This window comes from Lepus europaeus, chromosome 8 (assembly GCF_033115175.1).
Source record: "Lepus europaeus isolate LE1 chromosome 8, mLepTim1.pri, whole genome shotgun sequence".
In the NCBI taxonomy this organism is placed as follows: domain Eukaryota; kingdom Metazoa; phylum Chordata; class Mammalia; order Lagomorpha; family Leporidae; genus Lepus; species Lepus europaeus.
Window position 1 is genome coordinate 92,045,546 of NC_084834.1, and position 25,371 is coordinate 92,070,916.

Genomic DNA, 25,371 nt, shown 5'->3' on the forward strand with positions numbered 1-25,371 from the left:
ATAATTTTCTTCTCTCTCTCTCTCTCTCTCTGCCTTTCAAATCAATTTTTTTTTTAAAGAAATATCTGCTAAATGAGTCAACCTACCTAGATCAAAGTAAAGATAATAATAAAGGACACATTGTTCACTTCTTATGAACGTCAAGAGGTCTGGATTTCTTACCGGTAGTTAGGATTCCTGAAAGTTTTGAAAACAGGAGTAACACAAAATGAGCAACACCCGAAGCTGACTAAACTGTGAAGCTCTCACCAGAGAAGGGAGAAAAATATGAAAGAACATCACAGAGAAACCTACTCCAACAACAGTGGTTTGAAATAATTGGTAAAAATTGATCCGCAGAGACCAATGCTGTGGCACAGTGGGTAAAGCCGGCACCTACAGTGCCGGCATTCCATTTGGTCGCTGGTTAGAGTCCAGGCTGTTCCATTTCTGATCTAGCTCTCTGCTATGGCCTGTGAAAGTAGTGAAAGATGGCCCAAGTCCTTGGGCCCCTGCCCCTTGGATGAGAGACCTGGAAGAAGCTCCTGACTCCTGTCTTTGGATCAGTGCAGCTCTGGCTGTTGCAGCCATTCTGGGGAGTGAACCAGCAGATGGAGGATCTCTCTCTCTCTCTCTCTCTCTCTCTCTGCCTCGCTGTAACTCTGCATTTCAAATACATAAAATAAATTTTTTTTAAAAATTGATCAGCAAAAATTTCTTATAAGTTGCAAAGAATCAAACAATTTGCCATGAATTAAAGAACATGAACTTCCTTCCTTGATATTAATTCAATACTCACATCAGAAAAAAATCTACAAGTGGTCTTCAAAAAGTTCATGGAAAATGTGTATTATGAAACATGATGAGTGGGTTTCAGATTTTCTTCTTTGCACCATTTTCCACAAGCCTTTTGAAGTACCTTTGTACTTCGTAGGTAGCTCAATTCAACTGTGCTATCATATCTCAGCCCTTTTCATCATGAGGTAACTTTTGTTTTAAATTCTATACCTCCATTTTCGTACTTCAACATATTTAAGAAACTACTTACAGTCTTCGAATTGATTATTTCATAGTTAAATCAATATAATGAAATTCTATTTCATAAAGAAAGTTGATCAGTAATGGATTTGGTCATTAACACCTAGGTTTCTCACAAAGGTAGAAGAAAAATCATTTTAAACCTACTTTAAGGGAAAAGGCAAAACAACTATCTTACTGGTAGAGAATATAGAAAGAATCTGGGTTCAAGATTTTTAACTTTAAAACTGGGCAAACATATATTTTTACTTCTATTCAACAGGTTGTCATTAGAAACAATGGATACTATTTCTTATTCTGAGAACCCAAACATCAAAAATGTATCCTTGGGAACAGGCATTTAGCCTAACAGTTGGTATGCCCATATCCCACACTGGAACAGCTAAGTTTGGTTGCAAGCTCTGGCTCCTAACTTGAGGTTCCTCCTAATGCATACCCTAAGAATCAGCAGTGATGGTTCAAGTCATTGCATTACTGCCACTCCAGTGAGAGACTTGGACTGTGTTTTTAGCTTCTGGCTTTCACCTCAGTCCAGCCCCAGATGTTGAGGGCATTTGGGCAGTAAACCAATGGAAGAGAACTTGTTCCATCTGTCCCAATCTCTCAAATCAATAATTCTAAAGAAGAAAAAAAAATTTAACATATCATTGGTTTGAAACAGTGCTATTAATCAGATCTATGGATGCTGGGAGCTGAGAGGTAGATGGGTATATTTCAAGTATGTGGTTTCTTTTTGCATTCATGTATTTTAATATAAACAGAGCAGATTTTATGCATTCCATAGGTATAGTTCCAAGAAGACAGCCACACTTCCCTCACTCTCCTGCTGCTCCCCAGTTCCCCTCCCTCTCTCCTCTCTCTTCATCGGTTTTTGCAAAGCCATGGGTTTAATCCACTATTTTTACAGGCTGAGTTCACCACTAATTAGAATATTCAACAAGTAAAAAGTAGAAAGACCATAGTTTCACAGGAGTATAAACAAGGCATTAAAAAAAAATCATATCCCAAAATGACCATATAATTCTTATCTCCCCCCCCTTTTTTTTGTATTCTGTATTAACTGCCACATATCAGAGAAAACATCATATTTGTCTTTTTGAGACTGGCTTATTTCACTAAGCATAATCGCAAACAGATGTACCCATTTCATTTGAAAAGACAGGATTTCATTCTTTTTTTATGACTGAGTAGTATTCTATCATGTATATATACTACATTTTCTTTACCCAGTCATATGGTTTCTTATGTTTAGGTTGACAATGTGCATTAAGGGATTTCTCAATATAAGAAATTTTAACCGATAAAGAATCACTAAAAAGCCAATATTCTATTTGTTATTAAACATTACAACATGTTCAATGGGCTATTGTGCTGATTAAAGAAGATAATGCATGTGAAAATAAACTGAGAAGCACCAAAAGAGTACAAGCATTATTATGTACCCCTTGAGTATCTTTGCCAACTTAATAACAATTACTCTTTTTGAGCAGTAGGTAAAAAGGACCTCAGTTACACCAGCAATAATGTAAAATTATGCTATCTGGCTTTGAATTACAATATCATACAGATAAAGAGGTCTGCACAAGGTTGTGGGTGAATGATATGGGAGAGAACTATTGACAAAACACTCTTTAGTAACAAATGAATTCAAGAAAACTATTTTCACCTACCAATTTCAACACACTGCCATTTAGAATATCTCAAAGGGATCTGTTACTTTTTATTTTAAGTAAGGTAAGGAGTTCATTTTATCAGCATTTAGCATTTATAGCTATCTTTTTAAAATTATGTATTCTACAAAGCCATTTTAAACAAAACTTTCATAAATCATACAACTTAAACCTTTATGGGGAAAAACACACTCCTAGTCATAAAAATGCTGCATTTAGATCTCTTAATTTCAATATTTAACAAATACAAGTTTAAGTGATCATTTAAGCTAAGGGTATGAGTCAATGGAAGAACTTCACAGTTGTCAATCATCTGATTCAAGCTTTGGCTTTCACACTTTCAACACATATAGTTAGAAGGAAAAGTATAGGAGTTAGTAGAGCTTGTAATTAAATTAAATAAGAATGAAGACAATCAAATGTAATTTCTCAGCCTTCACTAAGAAAACGTAAGTGAATTCCATTAGCATACAGAGCAATCAAAATGCAAAAGCTGTTATTAAGTGCAATACAGCAGATTTTTCCTTTGCAACATCTATTTAAAGCATAAGTCATTCTCAAATATATGCTTCAGGGTGATGGTGTGAGATACATCAATAGTGTTATTATAATTCTTTCATTAATGAAGAAACAAAGCCCTAAAAACCCCTGCCACATCCAAAAAAAATTTTTTTTACAAGTTAGTCAGAAAAACAGTATTAGAATTGAGAGCTTTCATGCTTCTTTTTAATTATAATGCGTAACCACACCTTGGGATTACCTGAAGGTGTTGTGGCTTTGAAATCCTTGGAGGACAGCAGAGCACACTGTTTTTCTGTTAGAAAAAAAGGCTGGGTTGTCGAATTGGGGATTCACTACATTCCACCAAAGCCATCACAGAGGAATTGTGGTCAGCACCACCACGGGGCCTCTCCACTGCTAGGCTGCTGCCCACTGTGGCTGCCCCCCTCAACTAATAGTGGCACCCGCAAAGTAGCAAAGTTATTACTAATAAACTGAAGATAGTATTTTTATACAGGTAGAAATAGTTTGCTGCACTGAGGAAAATCGAGCCTGTGTCTTTAGAATGCAGCAGAATTAGCCTGAGAGATCTTGACAGACAACTAAAGGAGATGGAACAATTCTAAGATGTCCTCTAAGCACAGTATGGTCACAAAATTATGCTTTCTAAAACTATTTGAGAGTCACTACCACACATTTAAGAAAAGCCAAACACCAAGAGAGAAGAGAGACAAAGAGAGAACTTTGAAATCGTCCCATAAAGCAGTCCATGTATCCATTTTGCATCATGATATGTCCTAAACATTTTATATTTTTATTAACTTCTGTTAGACATAAACAAGAGAATTTCAGTGACATGGTTCCTTCTGAGATATCTACAGTCCATGTTAGAAGTAATTTGATAAAAAAGACTTTACGTGTGAATGCTGATAGGTAACAAAAAATAACAAGTCTTCTGTACCAAATTCAGGGAAGTCTTGTGTACAAAATGTCCTAGTACACAATAAATACAGCCAACTTTCAAAGGAGTAATAGAGGGCTTACATCTCGTTCTTTTTCAGAAAAAAAATATGTGAATGTAAATTATACAGAAAGCCTTTCAGTGACAACTTCCTATAAAGTAAATAGTTCAACTGAGTATATAAAGTAATCAAACTCAGAGAAGTAGAAGTAGAATGCTGACTGGTACTCTGGGGCTGAGGAGAAGGGGAAAAGACGAGTTGCTATTCAACGGACAGGAAGTTTCAGTCATGCAAGGTGGAAAGCTCCAGAGATGCACTGTACAGTATGGTGTATACAGTTAACAATTTGGCACTGCACACTCAAAATCTGTTAAGGGGACAGGCCTTGTGCTATATCTTTTTTAACCACAACAAAAATAAATAAGAAAATAAGATTGAAATATGATACAGATGACTCAGGGTACATCTAGATCAAAAATCAAAAGGTCAAAATATCTCTACAGAAATATTTTTGAAAACAATACTGTCTAAAAGAATCTTCCAATGCTCAAGAAAAAAGAAAAACAGAATTCTTATAGCCAGAGTTCTTTAATGCTGACTTAGGAGACATTCTAGAATTATAGAACTCTCTTAAAAATCAATAAGTGCTCTTCCAGCACTACTGCGATTCTCAAAGTGTTGGGGGGGGGGGGGGTGGCAAAAAATCCTGTCAAAAGTCAATTAAAATGTATTGTGTACTGAAAACATGACAAGCATTTTTCCTCAGAGCTATGACTCAAGGATGAACACAGCAGACAATAAAATTATCTAAGTAAATAACCAAGGTCCCTTCAGATATGGACAAAGCAAGAAAGGAAATATACAGGTAACTAAACAGATGCTAACTGCTGCGAGAACAGGGGATAGAGACTGATTTGAGATAGGGTCAATAAGTAAGGTTTCTCAGGAGGAAATAACACAAAAATTGAACTGAATCTCGCAGGATTCTAGCAGATTTCAGATGCTAAAAACTAAAAATTACATGGAATTGCATGATATGCAAAAATGTACCTTAAAGATCCAATGGTAACAAGATGTCATCAATGGGGGAAGGTGTACCTTAAGCATTAGAGACTGTAGTATCTTCTCAGCTTCCTATGAGCTTGAATTATTTCAACAGTAAGAATTAAAAAAACACTTGAGTAATCTCCTGTAATTAACAATGAGACACCATCTATCTATTCTATCTTAAAAAATTACTCTATGGATGCAAAATCATAAAGGGAATCAGGAAATCAAATCCGCAGGGTAGCAAAATGCTTTTCATGAATATTCAAGTTAGGTATTTTAAAAGATAATAACAGGGGCCGGCGTTGAGGCACAGTGGATTAAGCCACTGCCTGGGACATCAGCATCCCATAAAGCACCAGTTCAAGACTCAGCTGCTCCAATCCCAGCCTAAGAAAGTGGCAGACGATGGCCAAGGTGTTTGGGCCTCTTCCACCCATATGGAAGACCTGAAGGAAGCTCCTGGCTTCTGGATTCAGCTGGCCCAGCCCAGACTGCTGTGGCCATCCAGGGAGTGAACCAGAGGATGGAAGGTATCTCCCTCTCTCCAACGCTGCCTTTCAAATAAATAAATAACTATTTTTTAAAAAAAGCATCAAGGAAGCAAGTAAAAATACCTAGAGTTCTGGGAAATTTTTTCTAATCTAGGCTGTCACTCAAGAAAGAAAATGCAATGACAGGAGTCAACATGTAACAGAGAAACTCTCCTTCATACCACCTGTTTAAAATAGCTAGAGACATACTCTCTCTCTCAGTGTCTGTAACTCTACCTCTCAAATAAATAAATAAAATCTTTAAAAAAAAAATAGCTAGAGACATATATCACAGAAATCTTACACATAAAATTTACATTTCCATAGCAGTTACTGACATCAGGAAATATAAAAAAGGATGTCATCCCATTTTGGGTGAAGAAGGGAGAAGACAGGAATAGATAAATCACCTTACCACTTTTCTTTAAGTCTATTTCAAAGATTGTAAACACAGTGAAAAGTATCCCATTTTAAAATTCATACATCAATTCATATAATACACTATGCTATGGCTTGGACATCAGCTGGGAGTCCCCCAAAGGTCTATGTGTTAATAGCTTAGTGTCCAAAGTTTTAGGTTAATAATGGTACTAAGAAGGTGGAAATTTACTCAGTTTAGAGGTGAGTACTTTAGGAATACATTAGATTGGATTAGGCTGAGTGGCACCCCTATCATCAATACACAGTGGTGACATAAGAAGGCACATACTGCCTCTCTAAACACGATGCTCTGTTCACCTCAGGACTCCCCCAGCAAGAATATCTTCACTAGACGTTGAACTAATGGGGCTGCCCGATCTTGGACTCTGAATCTCCAAAACTGGCAGCCAAAATATACCTCCTTCCTTCTGAAGTAGCTTCTCTCAGATATTTTGCTGTAGTAACCAAAAGCTGGTATGTACAGTCTTACTTCTGAACAAGGGGTTTAGCTGCCAGTCTAAAAACATCTTAGTGTCTGCTGCTACAAAGACTGCAAAATAGACTCCAGTTAAAGATGGAAACTTGAGCACATGCATTTATCCCAGTTCACTCCAGAAACACAAGTGCTGTGGACTGAATTGGAGCTTCCTAAATCCTGTTCTGAAGCCCTAACTCCCAATGTGACAGTCTTTGAAGAAGGATCCTTTGGAAGGGAACAAGGCTTAGATCAGGTGAATTGCCATGATGGGATCTGTGCCCTTTTAAGAACAGACAGCAGAAAGCTTGCTATTTCTCTTTCCTCCACGCAAGCACTGAAGAAGGAGGCAACAGTCTGCAAGCCAAAAAGAGAGCCCTCACGAGAAATTCAACCATGCTGGCACCCTGATCTCAGACTTCAGCCTCCAAAACTGAGAAAACAAATTCCTCTTCATCTGTGGTATTCTGAATATATACCAGGTCAGGCACACTAACACTCATATATTCACCAAGATGGATGGGAGATGAATTTTTTAAAGACATAAATCTATAAGAACAGAAAAAATGACAGCAACAAAACTTTGGATATGAACATAGCAGAGAGACTCACAGTACATTTAAAGCAAGCACAAGAAATGTAGAAAAACAAGGAAATGACCACCAAATCCTGAGAGGCTCAGGCACTGGAGGCATAGGTATCTTTGGAAGAGGTAAATGTGGGACTGACTATGTTGGGGAGGACTGGCTGGTGGGAAGCAGGTTTAAGAGCAGTTAGATCTCTGTCTCCCCTCTACTACACAAGCACTGGGCGAAGGTTTATTCACTGTAGACAGTACTGGAGCGGGTGAGCGCTGGAGGACACCTTGCACAAACTGAGCACACAGAAATAAAGTAGAAGTGCAAATACTGAATGCTGAGAATCTCCAAACCTTTCTCCTCCTTGGTTTCCTAAATGCTGAGAGTCAGAAATATGTACTTTAGGCCGGCGCCGCGGCTCAGTAGGCTAATCCTCCACCTTGCGGCGCCGGCACACCGGGTTCTAGTCCCGGTCGGGGCACCGATCCTGTCCCGGTTGCCCCTCTTCCAGGCCAGCTCTCTGCTGTGGCCAGGGAGTGCAGTGGAGGATGGCCCAAGTTCTTGGGCCCTGCACCCATGGGAGACCAGGATAAACACCTGGCTCCTGCCATCGGATCAGCGCGGTGCGCCGACCGCAGCACGCCTACCGCGGCGGCCATTGGAGGGTGAACCAAAGGCAAAAAGGAAGACCTTTCTCTCTGTCTCCTTCTACTGTCCACTCTGCCTGTCCCAAAAAAAAAAAAAAAAAGAAATATGTACTTTAAGCAGAGACTGGACAATTCTCTGGGGAATCTACCTAGTTCAGGGAAAAGACAGCCACACAATGTCCCAAACTCTGCTCATAATTAAAAAGCTACCAATCAGCTTTTGAATGTTTCATCCTTATATTAGAGCAGATGGTCAAAAATGAGATACGTGTGGGCAATTTCTAGCATAAAAGAGACAAAAGCAAATTAATAAAAATGTCTTATTAAACATGAGAGATGTAGTTTAGAGATAAAAATCTGAAAAAAAAAATCTCAGAGACATAAGAAAATGTACCTATAATAAAGTACACAAGACTTGCCTCAGAGAGAGAGAGAGTCAAAGAACAGTTAGAAATGAAAACTATAATATCACAAATGAAAAAACTTCATTAAAGAGATGGATGATAAAAATGAAGAGTTCTCTTAGCAAGTAGTTAAGAAACAAAGAAAAAAAGAGAAGAAAGACAGGAAAACGAAGAAAATTTAAAAGGGACATCTGACTAGAAAAAGAAAACAGAGGGTAGGATATTCTTCAACAGTTCATGAGTTTCCCAAAATTCAAGATATAAATTCTCAGACCAAAATGCTACAGTAAGTACCTAACATAATGTATAAAAAACTGGTTTAGGGGCTAGCACTATGGCGCAGTATGCTAATTCTCCGCCTGTGACACCAGTATCCATATGGGCACCAGTTCTTGTCCCAGCTGCTCCCCTTCCAATCCAGCTCTCTGCTGTGGCCTGGGAAAGCAGTAGACGATGGCCCAAGTACACGGGCCCCAGCACCCATGTGAGAGATCCGGAAGAAGCTCCTGGCTCCTGGCTTTGGCGGCCCAGCTCCAGCCATTTGGGGAGTGAACCAGCAGATGGAAGACCTTTCTGTCTCTCCCTGGATTCTGAAAGCTTCTAGAGAAAAACACAGGTCACAAAGAAAGAATCAAGAATCTAAGTAGTTTCAGACTGCTCAGCAGCAGCACAGGAATCCAGAATATGATGGAGAAATTACTTCTAAAATTCTGAGATAAATAATTTCCAACCTAGAACACAGCACTCACTGAAAAGGGGATTGATATAATGCAAGCTGTGAAATTCTATGAAGTAACCCTTCATGCTCACCATGGGCTGCCTGAAGAAGGAGCCGGCTAACATACCCCCACTGACCCCGTCCCCACTGAGGAGCTCAATGCCAGCTCAACCGACCACAAGCCTGGCAGCTTGCACTCTCCAGAAAGGAGGGCTTCCTGGGGCTGGAAGCTAGCATTCTCAAACAGCGTCTGTAAATATCCAGCAAGTCCTCAACTCCAAGGCTTGACAGCCTACATCACAAACAGTTGTGGGTTTTTCCACAAAGAGGCTGCTCTCAAGTGCGTCCACTAGGAATGGGGGAGCACTGGGAGATGGGAGTGGGGCGGGGAGGGAAGTGTCTGCCCCGGAATGCTGCTTGTTCCCCAGGTCTTCCTGGCACACTTATCTGTGGATAATCAGAGTGGGGGATCTATACCCTCTTTGCTCTAACTTACTCCTGGTTGTAAGTTTCCTTTTCCATAATAAAGCCTTGCTGTTGTTGGATGTATTGGGGTTTATTCTAAACTCTGGTCACCTGACAGATTGTCAAACTAAAGGTATAATATGCCTTGGTGAAGAGGAAAGAACCCATTTTTAATAGTGAGAGTCAAAAAGAAATTTTCACATATGGCTAATAGGAAAAAAAAGATAATAATCTTGCTGAAATCCTTCTCAGGAAGCTGCTATAAAAGATGCTTTACCAAATGAGAAAGTTAATTTAAGAATAAAGAATACATAGGCCAGCGCCGCTGCTCACTAGGCTAATCCTCCGCCTGCGGTGCCAGCACCCTGGGTTCTAGTCCCGGTTGGGGTGCTGGTTCTGTCCCGCTTGCTCCTCTTCCAGTCCAACTCTGCTGTGGCCCGGGAGGGCAGTGGGGGATGGCCCAAGTGGTTGGGCTCCTGTACCCGCATGGGAGACCAGGAGGAAGCACCTGGCTCCTAGCTTCAGATTGGCGAAGTGTGCCGGCCGTAGAGGCCATTTGGGGAGTGAACCAACTGAAGGAAGATCTTTCTCTCTGTCTCTCTCTCTCTAACTCTGCCTGTTAAAAAAAAAAAAAAGAAGAAGAAGAAGAAGAAGAAAGAAAACATAAAAAACATGATTCAAAAACAGGATCCATCCCGAAGAAGTGGAAAGGCATCCCAGGAAGACATGAATGGAGATATAAATACATCAGCTGTGCAGCCAACCTAGAAAAAAAACCACTATAGATTACATATAGACCCCTAAGCTGCTTACAGTCTGATATGAAGATAGACATGCACAATTATCACCCAGGAAGTTGAGAGAGAAAACAGGAGTTCAGAAGGGAAAAATGCTTCTTTGATTAAAGGAATCAAGAAACATTCTATCAAGGAAATGTGACTTAATCCAAGCAGAGAGTTACACATACTTAAAGGACCAGAATAACAGATACGCGTGGAACTATAAAAAGCTCGATTTTGTTGAATTATAAGGGGGGAAAAATCAACAAAGTATCCTAAAAAACTACATATGTCCAGAAAATGGGTTTGCCTCACATGTCCTGCTAGGCAGTAAGGATTTTTCTCAGAAAGAAACTGGGAGGTAACAAGGGTCAGGATGGAGGTGGCCCAGCAAGAGCAGACTCAGGGAGAACTACTCAGATGCCAAGACCAACAGAAGAGTGCGATCTTAAGCACAGGAAGGGGCACCAGTAACAAACCCATGCACTTAGCCCTGGGTCTATTTGCTGCTTGATTTGAACTGTCTGTCCATTCCCACAAGTCCATTTTCACTGGCTTCTGTAAAAATACCTGTGGATTTGTTGGATGCTCTCCTTCGAATTTCTGTCACCATTAGTCGGGAGACTTGTGTTGTGAACTGCAGAAGATCAGAGAATTTTTCTGTCATTGTATTTGGCGGAGCATTTCCAAAAACCTATAGATGAGAAAAAGACCTTTAATGAAGCATTGTTAACTTTTTTTTTAGTTCTGTGGATTTCAAAGTATGGTGCAACTTTAAAAATCAAGTCAGAAAAGCACGTGTACCTAGTTTCTTTGGACATCAGCATGTTGAAAATACAAGCCTTTCAAATTAGTCATCTCCACCTACATTTCCTTATACATATTAACTTGTCAAATAATTAAATTAATGAAATCTAAAAGTCAAAGGTGTTATTTATAAAATCTGATCAATTTTACGAATTTTTAGAAAAGATAACATTTCTCTGAGAAAACCTAAATTGAGAATTCAGAAGGAAGTGGTAAGATTTTTTTCCTTGATGTGAAGATACACTGGGTGATGAAAAGCAGACTGACCTATTGCTAAGTCCAGGGCAAAAAATAGAATCCACTAAACTCTTTTTAGTATCACAGAATTTCTAAATTCTAACTATAATAGTTTCCAAAACAAGACCATTTAAAAAGAAAAAGACTAGAATAAAGGAAATGAATGAGGAGGGCCACAAAATAAACTTGTTTCACAAATAGGGGGCCAGCACTGTGGCGTAGTAGGTAAAGCTACCGCCTGCAGTGCTGGTATCCCGGCTACTCCACATCCAATCCAGCTCTCTGCTACGGCCCAGGAAAGCATGGAAGATGGCCCAAGTCCTTGGACCCCTGCACTCATGTGGGAAGACGTAGAGAAGCTCCTGGTGCCTGGCTTCAGATTGGCTCAGCTCTGGCCATTGCGGCCAACTGGGGAGTGAACCAGCAGATGGAAGACTTCTCTCTCTCTCTCTCTCCCTCTCTCTCTGCCTCTACTCTCCCTGTGTAACTTGGACTTTCAAAAAAAAAAAAGAATAAACAATTTTTAAAGAGAAACCAGCAAGGCCTACACAAAGAAAATAAGAAAATAAAATCTGGACAGACTTCACACACAGGGTATTTTAAAGACTAGATATACCCTGAAATAGCATTTTTTAAAATGTTCCTTAGAGCAAAAGGAAATTCTCTGTCTTGTAAAGCTATTCTTTCTCTTACTACACTGTATCTTACAGACTTAATGACTGTTCAAGTGTTACTACAAATGGAAAAGCAGAACTTGCTCATCAATGAGTTCCCTACCGAATCAGCACCCTGCCTTTTGTAGGGATGCTCCCTCACTGGTTGCTCATTATTTACCACCCCCCACAGCTAAATTCCAGGGAATATTCAGGTCACACTGAAGGAGAACATAAGAACACTGGCAAAAAGAAAACAAAACACATAAAAACTCAAGGATAAGGAGCTGAACTGGATAAAAGAATACATAAAAATGTAAGGCCACCAAAGATTTCAAGGGGCTGGCACTGTGCACAGCAAGTTAAGCTGCTGCCTGCAATGCTAACATCCCAATATGAATGCAGGTTAGCGTCCCAGCTGCTCCATTTCCAAGCCAGCACCCTGCTAATGTGCCTGGGAAGGAAGCAGAACATGGCCCAAGTGGTTGGGCCCCTGACACCCACATAGGAGCCCCAGATAGAGTTCCAGGTTCCTAGCTTCAACCTGGCCCAGTACCAGTGGTTGCAACCATTTGGGGAATGAACTAGTGGATGGAACATCTCTCTCTCCCTCTCCACCTGCCCCCCCACCCTGTCACTTTGCCTTTCAAATAAATAAAATAAATATTTTTACAAAGGTCTCTATATTTTCCATATTTTGCTCACAAGTTTTGGCTCAAACATATAAAAAAAAATCTAGTCAATCAATTCACTATATATATATATATTTAATGTATATATTAAAGTGCTTCTATTCTTCATTCCATAAAATAAACACTTATACTCTGGTTTCTCTTCAGATCGTATAAATCTTTCGCCTTTTACTTCTTCCAAAAATTCTAATAAAAGGATTTAACAAATAACAGTATCCTTTTTTTTTTATGCCATGTTTTCTAGTTCATGAACTTTGATGGCATTCTGTTGATTTAGCTCTTCCTTAATCTTTTCTTTTTTTCTTTTTTTATTTTTTGACAGGCAGAGTGGACAGTGAGAGAGAGAGAGACAGAGAGAAAGGTCTTCCTTTTGCCATTGGTTCACCCTCCAATGGCCGCCGTGGCCGGCGCACCATGCTGATCTGAAGCCAGGAGCCAGGTGCTTCTCCTGGTCTCCCATGGGGTGCAGGGCCCAAGAACTTGGGCCATCCTCCACTGCACTCCCGGGCCATAGCAGAGAGCTGACCTGGAAGAGGGGCAACCGGGACAGAATCCGGTGCCCCGACCAGGACTAGAACCCGGTGTGCCGGTGCCGCTAGGTGGAGGATTAGCCTGTTGAGCCATGGCGCCGGCCAACAGTATCCTTCTAATAGAAAATAGGTTTCTAAAACCCTTAATAATAAATACTATGCTTCAAATAGCCTCCTCAAATTAAATTGAAAACACTAGACAATAAATCAATATATCTATTCTGTTCAGTAACTTGTCAAAGGGGTAATTTGTAATGATCTAAATGAACAAATACACTGTACTTTTCATGAATTCCTAAATAAATGTTTTTTCTGCTGAAATTTTGATAATTTTTGTACTTAATTTATAAGACCCATATTCTTCATTTTTTTATAAAAAGATTTATTTATTTACTTGAGAGGGGTAGTTACAGGCAGAGGGAGTGACAGAGGGAAAGGTCTTTCATCTGCTGGTTCACTCCCCAAATAGCCACAACAGCCTGAGCTGAGCCGATCTGAAGCCAGGAACCAGGAGCCAAGAGCTCCCAGGTAGGTGCAGGAGCCCAAACACTTGGACCATCTTCTACTGCTTACCCAGGCCATCAGCAGGGAGCAGGATCAGAAATGATACAGTCGGGATTGAAACTGGTGCCCATATGGGATGCCAGCACCACAGGTGAATGCTTAACCCACTATGCCACAGCGCCAGCCCCATGGTCTTCATTTTTAAAGATTTATTTATTTATCTGAAAGACACAGCAAGAGAGAGGGAGGGAGGGAAAGGGAAAGAGGGACATAGAGAGAGGAAGGAAGGGAGGAAGAAAAGAGGAAGGAAGGGTGGAAGGAAGGAGGGAGGAGGAGGGAGGAAGGGAGATAGTTCCTCAATCCACTCCTCCAGTGGACATAATAGCCAGCTCTGGGCCAGGAAGAACCTAGGAGCCAGAACTCCATCCAGGTCTGTCACCTTGATGGCAGGGGCCCAAGTACTTGGGTCATCTGCTGCTCTCCCAGGTACATTAGCAGAGAGCAGAATCAGAAGCAGGGCAAGTAGACTTTAATCACCACTTCGTTATTGGATGCCAGCACCCCAAGCAACAGCTTATCCCACTGTACCACAATGCCAACCCCCGAGACCCATATTCATTAACAAACCTGAGACAGATAATAATTGAGAAGCCTAATAATGAAATATGCTTCAACAGCCATTTTACCTCTTCTCAGAGATGGATTAGTATTTTTTAATAAAGATGTTTATAAACATTCTTATTACTCAGTATATACTGATGAATATTTTTCTCCTGAGACTTTTTTCTTTTAACTCAAGAGGTAGAGTGACAGAAAGAGAAAGAGAGAGATCCCATCTGCTCGTTCATTCCCCAAATGCCTGCATGGCTGGGACTGGGCCAGGCTGAAACTGGGAGCCAGGAACACAATCCAGGTCTCAAACGTGGGCTCGTCAGTTATTAAGATGCATTTTATTCCTAAGAGTTATTAAGATAATTGTATAAAATAAATATATTTTTCTTGAGTGGTATAAAGATATGGTTATTCAAGCAGTCTGCAATGCTAGGTACAGAGTACACCGTTGAAAATGCAACTATCTTTTCACCTAAATCATGATATTCATTTATTGCCTTACTTCTGTAGAGAAATTTCTTTTCAAAAGATAAAACCTAAGATTTACTTGAATTGACCAAACCACAATCAATACTACAGAAAAAACTATGCCTTATTGGCTCATTTGGAATGAACACACAATGCTTCTTTGACATAAACATCAGTCTAGTGAACCAGCACTATTGATTGATTCATTGATCCATTCACTCACAAATATTTACTGATCTCCTACTAGATATGAGGCAATGTTTTAAGAGTTGGGACTACAAAGATACACAAACAAAATTACAGTACTCATGGAGTTTACATTTTAGTACAGAAGACAAATTGTAAACAAATTAATTAAAAATCAAAATTATGTTAATATGGTGATGTGTTAGGAAGGATGGAAAATAGGTAATGGAAACAGAAGGCCTGGGATGTGGGCAGAAGGCTGTCAGGAAAGAGACTTTCTGGGGAAAGGTCACTAATACTAATGAATGATACTGAATGAAAAACCAACAACTTAAAGAAGTAAGGGAAGTAGGTTCCAGACAGTAAAGAGCTGAGCTGTACAAAGATTTCAAAGAATGAGATTGTGCTGCCAGAGGAATTAAAAAGACTGGTGAAAGCTCCTTGCTAAAGCACCTGTGAAAGCAGATGACTGAGAACATGGCCCAAATACTTAGCCCCTGCCACTCACGTGGGAGACTCCGTGGAGTTCCTTGACCCAGTCCTGACGGTTGCGGCCATTTGGGAGTGAACCAGCAGATGGAAGATCTCTCTCTCTCTCTCTCTCTCTCTCTCTCTCTCTCTTCCCTCCCTCCTTCTCTCGGTTACTTGGCCTTTCAAATAAATAAATACTTATTATCATTTAAGAGGCTGGTAGGCTGGTGGGGCTTCACAGTTAAGATAGGACTTGGACATCCACAGTCCAAAAAGGAGTACCTGGTTTGGGGTTCCAGCTCAACTCTTTATTTATTTATTTATTTTTTCCAGATTTATTTATTTATTGGAAAGTCATAGTTACAGAGAGCAGGAAAGACAGAAAGAGAGACAGAACTTCCATCCTCTAGTTCACTCCCGAGATGGCTGCAGCCTGGCCCAAGCCAGGAAGCAGGAGCTTCAACTAGGTCTCCCATGTGGGTAGCAGGGGCCCAAGGATCTGGGCCATCTTCCTTTGCTTTTTCCCTGAGCCACTAACAGGGAGCTGGATTGGAAGTGGAGCAGCCAGGGAATCCATCACCCATATGGGATGTGGGCTCACAAATGGCAGCTTTACCTACCCCCAGCTCAGCTCTTGATTCCAGCTTCCTTCCTGCTAATTTGTGCCCCCTAGAAGAGGGGGAGAGGACAGCAGGTGACAGTTCAAGCAATTGGGCCCCTGTAACCCAAGGGGGAGACCTGGATTGACTCCTCAGCTCCCAGCTTTAGCCCACTCAGACAATGTGGGCATCTGGGGAATGCATCAGACAATGCAAGCTTTCTTGTTCTTTCTCCATCTCTCTGCCTCTCAAGTAAATAAATTCTTTAAAAACACGTAAAAAAAGGCTAGCAATGTTGGAACATTTTATGAAAGAGGAAAAAGGATACAATATAAGGATGGAGCATGAGAAACAAAACATGAGTCTGACATATACATATTGAATGTATAAGGTAGCAAGGAAAAAGTGTATATTTTGTAATTGACTTCAACAATTTAAATAAATTCAATAAAAATAACAATAATTACAATAGGATGAGCATTTACAGTGTGCCTGTACCCATTCAAATACTTGATATGTCATCTAAAGCTCATAAATTCCTAGAAAGTATGTGTAATTCATATTCTCTTTTTATAGATAAAGAAGTTATAGGAGGTGGGAGTTAACTTAGACCAGGAGATGGTAAAGTTAAGAATTTAAAACTAGGTTTGTCTGATTCCAAGCTTAGCTGGAATTTTATAAGTGGAATGTTTTGTTTCTTAAATATATGTAATATCTAAAATCAAGTTAAAAAGTACCAATCTTCATTAGTTCTTAATTTGTCACAAATAGCAACATTAAAATAACAAAGAAGATATGATCGCATTATTGCACCATATGTGAACTAATTCTACTCCTTCTACCTCACCAGGCCCGTAAAACCTCAAGCCCAACACATCAAGCATCTCCCTCTTCTGCTTCAACTCACAGGCTTGTATGGACAGGATCAGTACAAATTTATCAACTTCAACTTTCACTGGCCTCCAATGCTAATGAATTCTTTTATTGCTCCTCCTCTCAACTTTTTCTCCCCTACTCTCTTTACTAATATTCCAAGGCATCACAATTTCCTTAAATCCTCTTGCTCAATTTATTTGCTATAGAATCTCAACAGGATACATCTGTTGATGAAATGGAAGCTAGGATCAGCATGCAAGAAGATCTTATTCAATATCTACCGTAACTGTAACACTCAGTAAAATCTGTCTCTCTGCTGAATACACTGAGCATCTATCTCCTGTGCAATGCTTGCCCATCCTCTTGTAATTTTACTCATAGCCCCTCTTTCCTCAAACAATTTCATTCTCCTGAAAATTTACATGGTTCTCCTTCTATAAGCTTCTCCTCTTGTTTTGAGATTGCCTAAACCTCTCTCTCTTACTTTTCTTTTTCAAGCAAAATACTGGAAACATAAACAAAACCTTCCTCATTGCCAAGTTCACTGCTGCTACAGTTTAGATATGGTTTGTACTGAGAAGGCTTGTGTGCTGGCAGTTGGGTCATCAATGTGGAGTTGTTGAAGTGACGGACTCTTTAAGAGATTCCTGGGCTCCAAGGCCCTAAGGCAGGTAATTCATCTATGAGGTTGCACCCGCACTAATGTATTATCAGGAATGGATCTGCTCTTGTGCGACTGTTTTAGCTCTTTCTTTTTTTAAAAGATGTATTTATTTATTTGAAAGTCAGAGTTACAGAAACAGACAGGCCTTCATCCACTGGTTCACTTCCAAGATGGCAGCAATGGCCAGGGCTGAGCCAGGCTGAAGCCAGGAGCCAGGCACTTCATACGGGTCTTCTACATGGTTGGCAAGGGCCCAAACACTCAGGCACATTAGCAAGGAGCTGGATCAGAAGTGCAGCAGCCGGGGCACAAACCGGAGCCCACTTGGAACACAGGCATTGCAGGCAGCATCTTTACCTACTAGGCCACAACACTGTCCCCTCTGTTACTTCTTAATAGAGCAAGTTGTTGTAAAGCTAGGCCACTGCATAGGCTTGGCACCCTTCTGTGCACAGCTCCTTCACCTTCCACTTCCCCTTCCCCTTCCACTTCTTTGCCACACCATGATGCAGCAGGGGGCCCTCTCCAGGACCATGCTGTTGGGCTTTCCAATCTGTAAAACCGTGAGCTAAGTAAGTTTCTTTTTTTATAAAGTATTCAACCTCAGCTATTCTGTTAGGATAATACAAAATGGACTAAGATAACCTCTATCAATGCCTTTTGTTTCTTTATTTCATATTTCCTAAAGCCTACCATATGCTTACTGTATCTTCTCATCTCCTATTCACTCCTCAACTCATTGCTTTCTGATTCCACCATTCTAGTGGAAAATCCCATGAATGTTTTTTGGTCCTCACTTCACTGGGTCTCACGACTGTGTATGACAGCATTGACTGGCCCCCTCCTAGATATTTCCACCCCTTGAGTTCTCTAATACCACCCTCCCCTGACACGTTTTGTACTGTCACTGACCAACTCCTGTTGGTATTCTTGGGAGGGTCCCCTGCTCTGATTATGGACACTCACATTCTCCATGGTGCATGCTTTAGTCTGCTGCTTTTCTTACTTGGCAATGTGAGTGATCTCTCGTTCCCTTTCCACATGTTCAACTATGCTTTTCTGTCAGTGGATCTCCCCAAAATACATAACCAGACCTGTTTCCTCACCTGAGCTGATAACTACCTGTTGAGTACTATCACTGAGGGAGCTCATAAATAATTAGACTCAATACTCCAACCTGAATCTGTCCCTGCATCTTTCTTTCTCAGCTACTGGTGGAAACAATTTCTAAATAACAAAGAGCAAAAGATGAGGCTAGAAAATTTCAAACAGGAAGATAACTAGAGAGAGAACAACATAGAGACCAAGTGGACTAAGGGGAAAGAGTGAATCAGAGATACGGGGGATAGAGACACACAATCAAGTATAGAGACAGATCTGGGGAGGGGGATTTGCAGGGGAATGAAAAAATAAATAAATAAAAGAGGGGGAGATAGAAAGGGAGAGAAAAACAGAAATGAAGGCATAGGGAGAGAGCTGGAAGAAAGGTACAAGAAAGAGACAGAAACAAGGGAGGGAGAGACGAAGGTAGGAGGAAAAGGACAGAGTGAAGGCAAGGGAGAGAATGAGGATAGAGACAAAGAAGGGATTCTAGTCCCGGCTGCTCCACTTCTGATCCATCTTTCTGCTATGGCCTGGGAAAGCAGTAGAAGATGGCCCAAGTCCGGCCGGCGCCGCGGCTCACTAGGCTAATCCTCCGCCTTGCGGCGCCGGCACACCGGGTTCTAGTCCCGGTCGGGGCACCGATCCTGTCCCGGTTGCCCCTCTTCCAGGCCAGCTCTCTGCGTGGCCAGGGAGTGCAGTGGAGGATGGCCCAAGTGCTTGGGCCCTGCACCCCATGGGAGACCAGGAGAAGCACCTGGCTCCTGCCATCGGATCAGCGCGATGCGCAGGTCGCAGCGTGCCTACCGCGGCGGCCATTGGAGGGTGAACCAACGGCAAAAGGAAGACCTTTCTCTCTGTCTCTCTCTCTCACTATCCATTCTGCCTGTCAAAAAAAAAAAAAAAAAAAAAAAACTTAAAAAGAAAAAAAAAAAAAAAGATGGCCCAAGTCCTTGGGCCCCTGAAGCCCTGTGGGAAACCTGGAAGAAGCTCCTGTCTCCTGGCTTCAGATTGGTGCAGCTCTACCCATTGCAGCCATCTGGGAGTGAACCAGCAAATGGAAGATCTCTCTCTGCCACTGCCTCTCTGTAGCTCTGCCTTTCAAATAAATAAATGAATCTTTAAAAAAAAAAAAGGAGAGAGGGGCAAAGAAGGAAGAGGGAATGGAGAGGAAAGATAAGGCATGAGGGAGGAGGGGAGGAAAAGGTGGGGAGACAGGAAGAGAGGGAAAGAGAGGAGAGAGTGTGTGCTGAAATAGTTTAAAGTCTTGGGAAAAAAAAAAAAAGACCTAAATGAATGATCTCTGTGAGTGAGATCCCAGTGGAAAGAACGGGGCCATCAAAGAAGGAGGTACCCTTCTCCGAAGGGGGGAGAGAACCTCCACTTTGACTATGACCCTATCGGAATAAGATCAAAGTCAGCGAACTCTAAAGGCTTCCATAGCCCTGGCAACTCATGACTAGAGCCTAGGGAGATTACTGACGCCATGAACAGGAGTGTCAAATTGTTAAGTCAGCAACAGGAGTCACTGTGTACTTACACCCCATGTGGGATCTGTCCCTAATGTGTCGTCTAAAGCCAAGTGATGCTATGACTGGTACTGAAACAGTATTTTTATACTTTGCGTTTCTGTGTGGGCGCAGACTGATGAGGTCTTTGCTAATTATATACTGAAGTGATCTTTTCTATAGAAAGAGAATTGGAAATGAAAAAAAAAAAAAACCTGGTGTTAAAATGGAAATGGCATAGAAAATTAATTAATTTGAAAAAAAATTATGTAGGATCTCTGTCTTTAATGTGCTGTACATTGCTATTTAATGCTATAATTAGTAATCCAATGGTAGTTTTTTCACTTGATGTTGCTATATGGGCAAAATGTTGAAATCTTTACCTAATATACACTAAACTGATCTTCTGTATACAAAGAGAATTGAAAATGAATCTTTACATGAATGGAAGGGGAAAGGGAGCGGGAAAGGGGAGGGTTGCGGGCGGGAGGGAAGTTATGGGAGGGGGGAAGCCATTGTAACCCATAAGCTATACTTTGGAAATTTATATTCATTAAATAAAAGTAAAAAAAAAAAAATAAATAAATAAATAATGATGGTATATCAAAAGGTTCATCTCAAAACAGTATTTACACCATAGTCAGTAGACAGTAAACCTTGAACACTGTTTATGTAAATGGCATAACTACATGGAATGGATAAGGAGGGTAGCATGTATAGGCGAATATATGTGTGTTATGGTTTGGAGGGACAGGAAGTAATGCCTCAGTAGGAAGTCAATTAAACTGACTGACCAAGAAATAGTAGTAAAGTACATTATTTCAAAGCCTTGAATGGCAGTAGCAGTTTGGGAGCGCAAGGGCATCTCTAAGCCTATGGAGAGCGAGCATTTGGTGGAATGGTTACAACACCACTTAGGACTCATATATCCCACATCACAGTGCCTGACCAAATCCCACCCACTGTGCATCCCCTGGGAGGAAACTCAAGTGCCTGGGTCCCTGCCACCCACGTAGGAGAACTGGATTAAATTCCTGGTTCCTGGCTTTGGCCTGGCCCAACTCTGGCTGCAACAGGCATTTGAGGAGTGAACAGTAGATCAAAGATCTTCTTCTGTCTGTCTGTCTGTCTCTCTTTCTGACTCTGTCATTCAAATAAAATGAAAATAAATAAATAAATATAAATTTATAAGATCTATTTGTTTATTTGAGTCAGAATTACAGAGAAATAAGGAAAGAGAGAGGTTCCATCCACTGGTTCACTCCCCAAAAGGCCACAAGAGCAGGGGCTGGGCCAGGCTGAAGCTAGGAGCCAGGAGCTTTTTCCAGGTGGGTGGCATGGGGCCCAAACACTTGAGCCATCATCTTCTGCTGCTTTTCCCGGGACATTAGCAGGGAAGCAGACCAGAAGTGGAAGCCAGGACTCAAACTGGCACCCACATGGGATCCTGGCATTGCAGCTTTACCTATTACACCCTAACCTGGCCCTCACTACTTGATTTTTAACAACTGTACTTGTAAACCTTTGATAAATATGATGATTGCTTTAAAGTTTGCCATGTGTAATTAACAAAATACGTTTTATGTAGACTCTGCAGCTTGGAACTATCCTCTTACAGACTCTCCAATAAAAAAATAAACTACAAAACAAATTGTGGGGGCTGGTGCTGTGGTGCAGTAGGTTAACACCCTGGCCTGAAGCACCGGCATCCTATATGGGCGCAGGTTCTAGTCCCAGCTGCTCCTCTTCTAATCCAGTTCTCTGCTATGGCCTGGAAAGCAGTACAGGATGGCCCAAATCCTTGGGCCCCTGCACCCACGTGGGAGACTCGGAAGAAGCTCCTGGCTTTGGATCAGCGCAGCTCCGGCCACTGCAGCCATCTGGGGAGTGAACCAGCAGATGGAAGACTTACATCTCTCTATGTCAAACTCTCTCTGTAACTCTGTCTTTCAAATAAATAAAATAAATCTTTAAAATAAAAAACAAATTGTGATGCTATTAAAGTGTACATAGGGTCTTAGGGAATCACACTCTAATGCAAAAAAAAAAAACCCATCACTTCAAAAGATAACAGGAGGTGCCAGCACTTTTAGACTAAGTTTCCGTAGGTGACAGCAGCATCCCATATGAGCATCAGTTCCAGACCCAGCTGTTCCACTTGCAATGCAGCTCCCTGCTAATGAGCCTGGGGAAGCAGTGGAAGATGACCTAGGTGTTTGGGCCCCTGCACTCATGTGGGAGACCCAGAAGAACTTAGCCGGTGAACCAGAGGACAGAACATCTCTCTTTATCTGTCTTTCCTTATCTCTCTTTAACTCTTTCAAATAAATAAATAAATCTTTTTTAAAAAAATTAACAAATAATACAAATGGTAATTTGCAATCTATTCCTCTTCCCCAAGTCAACCATTCCTGGAACATTTTACAAAATGCTTACAGTCTCCCCGTAATTGTTAGAACTGAAGGAAGACTCTGTAAGTATAGTCCATTCTGACCAGGTTCCGTGTCAAGTCACATTCTTGCATAGCAAAGGAACAAACACATAAAATTTCCTAAAAACTAACTCATCCTATTATTTTTCCTACCTGTGCCTTCCCATTAACCTTAAGATACCTGTGGTATCATCGTGTCCTGGAAGGCATGTGATTGGGCACTGGGACTTACCCTGTTGAACACTGGCAACATCATGTACAGTTTCTCTTCTTGTTCCTTCTGAGTCATGTGCCGGGGAGGATGGCACAGCTCCGTGAAGAGGCGGCGGAGGTGCATCAGTCCCAAGGCGTTGTCCTGAGGACTGCATTCCTCCTGCCGGGGGCGCCCCATGATCCTCTTCACCATGTTCATTTTGGCTGGTTGGTGATAAACACTCCGATTCTATAGGAAGACAGCAACGTATGAACAGTCAAAATGTCATCATCTGGACCACGTCAATATGCATGTAAGAGCTAAGAAAACTCTGAAAAATAGAAAATTCTAAAACATTTCTTCCCACTGCTTTGAACAGAACACATAAAGAAAAAGGTAAGTTAATTGATAAATCTACCCAAATGTCAAATTATTAATCATGGCACTCAAAGTTACTACTGGCTTTACCACAATTTGCATGAAATGTAAAACATTGGAGCCGGTGCTGTGGCACAGCAGGTTACAGCCCTGACCTAAAGCGCCTATATGGGCGCCTATATGGGCGCCAGTTCTAGTCCCGGCTGCTCCTCTTCCAATCCAGCTCTCTGCTGTGGCCTGGGATAGCAGTAGAAGTCCTTGGGCCCCTGCACCCACATGGGAGACCAGGAAGAAGCTCCTAGCTCCTGGCTTTGGATTGTCGTAGCTCCGGCTGTTGCGGCCATCTGGGGAGTGAACCAGGGGATGGAAAACCTCTCTCTCTCTCTCTCTCTCTCTCTCTCTCTCTCTGCCTCTCCTCTCTCTGTGTAACTCTTTCAAATAAATAAATAAATAAATCTTTTAATAAAAAATAGATTCATCCATGTTGTTGTAAATGACAGGTACTTCCTTCTTTTTAAAGGTTGAGTGATATTCCACTGTGCATATATACGCATCTCATTTTCTTTATGCATTCATCTCTCAAAGGACATTTAGACTGATCCTGTCTTGACTACTGTGAATGAAGCTGCAAGAGCATGGCAGTGCACATGTTTCTTCCAGACACTGATTTCCTTTCTTTGGATACACACTAAGTGGGACTGCTGGATCCTAAGGTAGGTCTATTTGTAACTTTTTCAGGAAAGCCTGTATTGTCTTCCTAATGGCTATTCTAATTACTTTCCCACCAACATTATAAAAAGAGTCCCTTTATCCTACAACCTGGCCAATACTTATCTTTTGTCTTTCTGATAATTGCTATTCTAACAAGCTTCAGGTAGTATCTCATAGTGATTTGAATTTGCATCTCCTTAATGTTTAATGATGTTGAGCATTTTTTCACATACCTGTTGGATTTTTTCACATACCTATATGTCTTTTCTGGAGAAACATCTATTTAGGTTCTTTACCCATTTTTTAAAAACGATTTTTTATCAAAGATTTATTTATTGGCAGGCAGAGTTACAGAAAAAGAGGAGGAGGGGAAGGAAAAGAGAGATCTTTTGTCCCCTGCATACAACAGCCAGGTCTTGGCCAGGGTGAAGCCAGGAGCCAGGAACTCCATTCAGATCTCTGACATGAGTGGTAGAAACCCAAGAACTTGAGCTGTCATCTGCTGTTTACCCAAGAACATGAGCAGAGAGCTGAATTGGAAGAGGAGCAGCTCCAATATAGGACAGCATAGTAAGCAGTGGCTTAACCTGCTGGCCCTGTTGCCCATTTGCTAGTTGTGCTAATTGGGCTTTCGGTATTGTGTCATATGAGTCTATAATATATTCTGGATATTAACTTCTTATTAGATATATGGTGTGCAAACTTTTTCTCTCATTCAGTAGGTTGCTTTTTCATGTTCTTGCTTTCTTTGCTGTGCAAAAGCTTTTTAGTTCAATGTGGTTCCATTTGTTAAGTTTTGCCTTTGTTGCCAGAACTTCTGATGTTATTTCCAAAAAGCATTGTCTATATCGACCTCAAGGTTTTTGCCCTAGGTTTTCTTCTGCTAATCATTTGGTTTTAAATCTTGTGTTTAAGTCCTTAATCTATTTTGAGTTGAATTTTACACCAAAAGGTCCAAGTTCACTCTTCTGCATGTGGATATAAAACTTTGCCAACACCATTTTTTTTTTAAAGATTTATTTTATTTATTTGAAAGGCAGAATTATCGGGGGAGAGGGAGGGAGGGGGTGGGGGGAGGGAGGGAGAGAGTGAGAGAGAGAGAGAGAGAGAGATATCTTCCATCTCCTGGCTCATACCCCAATGGCCAGGGCTCAGCCATGCCTAAGCCAATAGCTGGATCTGGGTCCCCCACATCCTCTGTTGCTTTCCCAGGCATATTAGCATTGAGCTGAATCAGAAGAAGGGCAGCTGGGACTCAAACCAGTGCCCATATGTGATGCTGGCTTTGCAGGCAGCAGCTTACCAGCTATGTCACTCCAGCACCTGAATACCATTTACGACAATGAGAACAAACTGTTTCTAAAAAAAAAAAAAAAAAAAAAAAAAAAAAAAAAAAAAAACCATGAAAAGCATTCAAAAGAAACACATACTAAGGCTTATCTGAGAGTGGCCTGAAGGATCAATTAATTTTATCTAATTTTATCTTTGGTGATTGTACACAAAGAACCTGTTCCATCTTAGCCATCTACAACCT

General features: G+C 41.1%; 1 protein-coding gene across 7 annotated transcripts in view; it reads right to left on the reverse strand.

Moving 5' to 3' along the window:
• The window catches only part of WDFY3 (WD repeat and FYVE domain containing 3), a 309,773-nt gene that overhangs the window by 167,519 nt on the left and 116,883 nt on the right, over positions 1–25,371 (reverse strand). For all 7 annotated transcript variants that reach the window (XM_062198528.1, XM_062198527.1, XM_062198530.1 and 4 more), the window contains 2 exons: positions 22,788–22,997; positions 10,787–10,910 (listed from right to left, as the gene is read on the reverse strand). In XM_062198528.1, coding sequence (XP_062054512.1) covers positions 10,787–10,910; positions 22,788–22,967 — 304 coding nt within the window. In that variant the 5' untranslated portion in view covers positions 22,968–22,997. The remainder of the gene's footprint in view (positions 1–10,786; positions 10,911–22,787; positions 22,998–25,371) is intronic.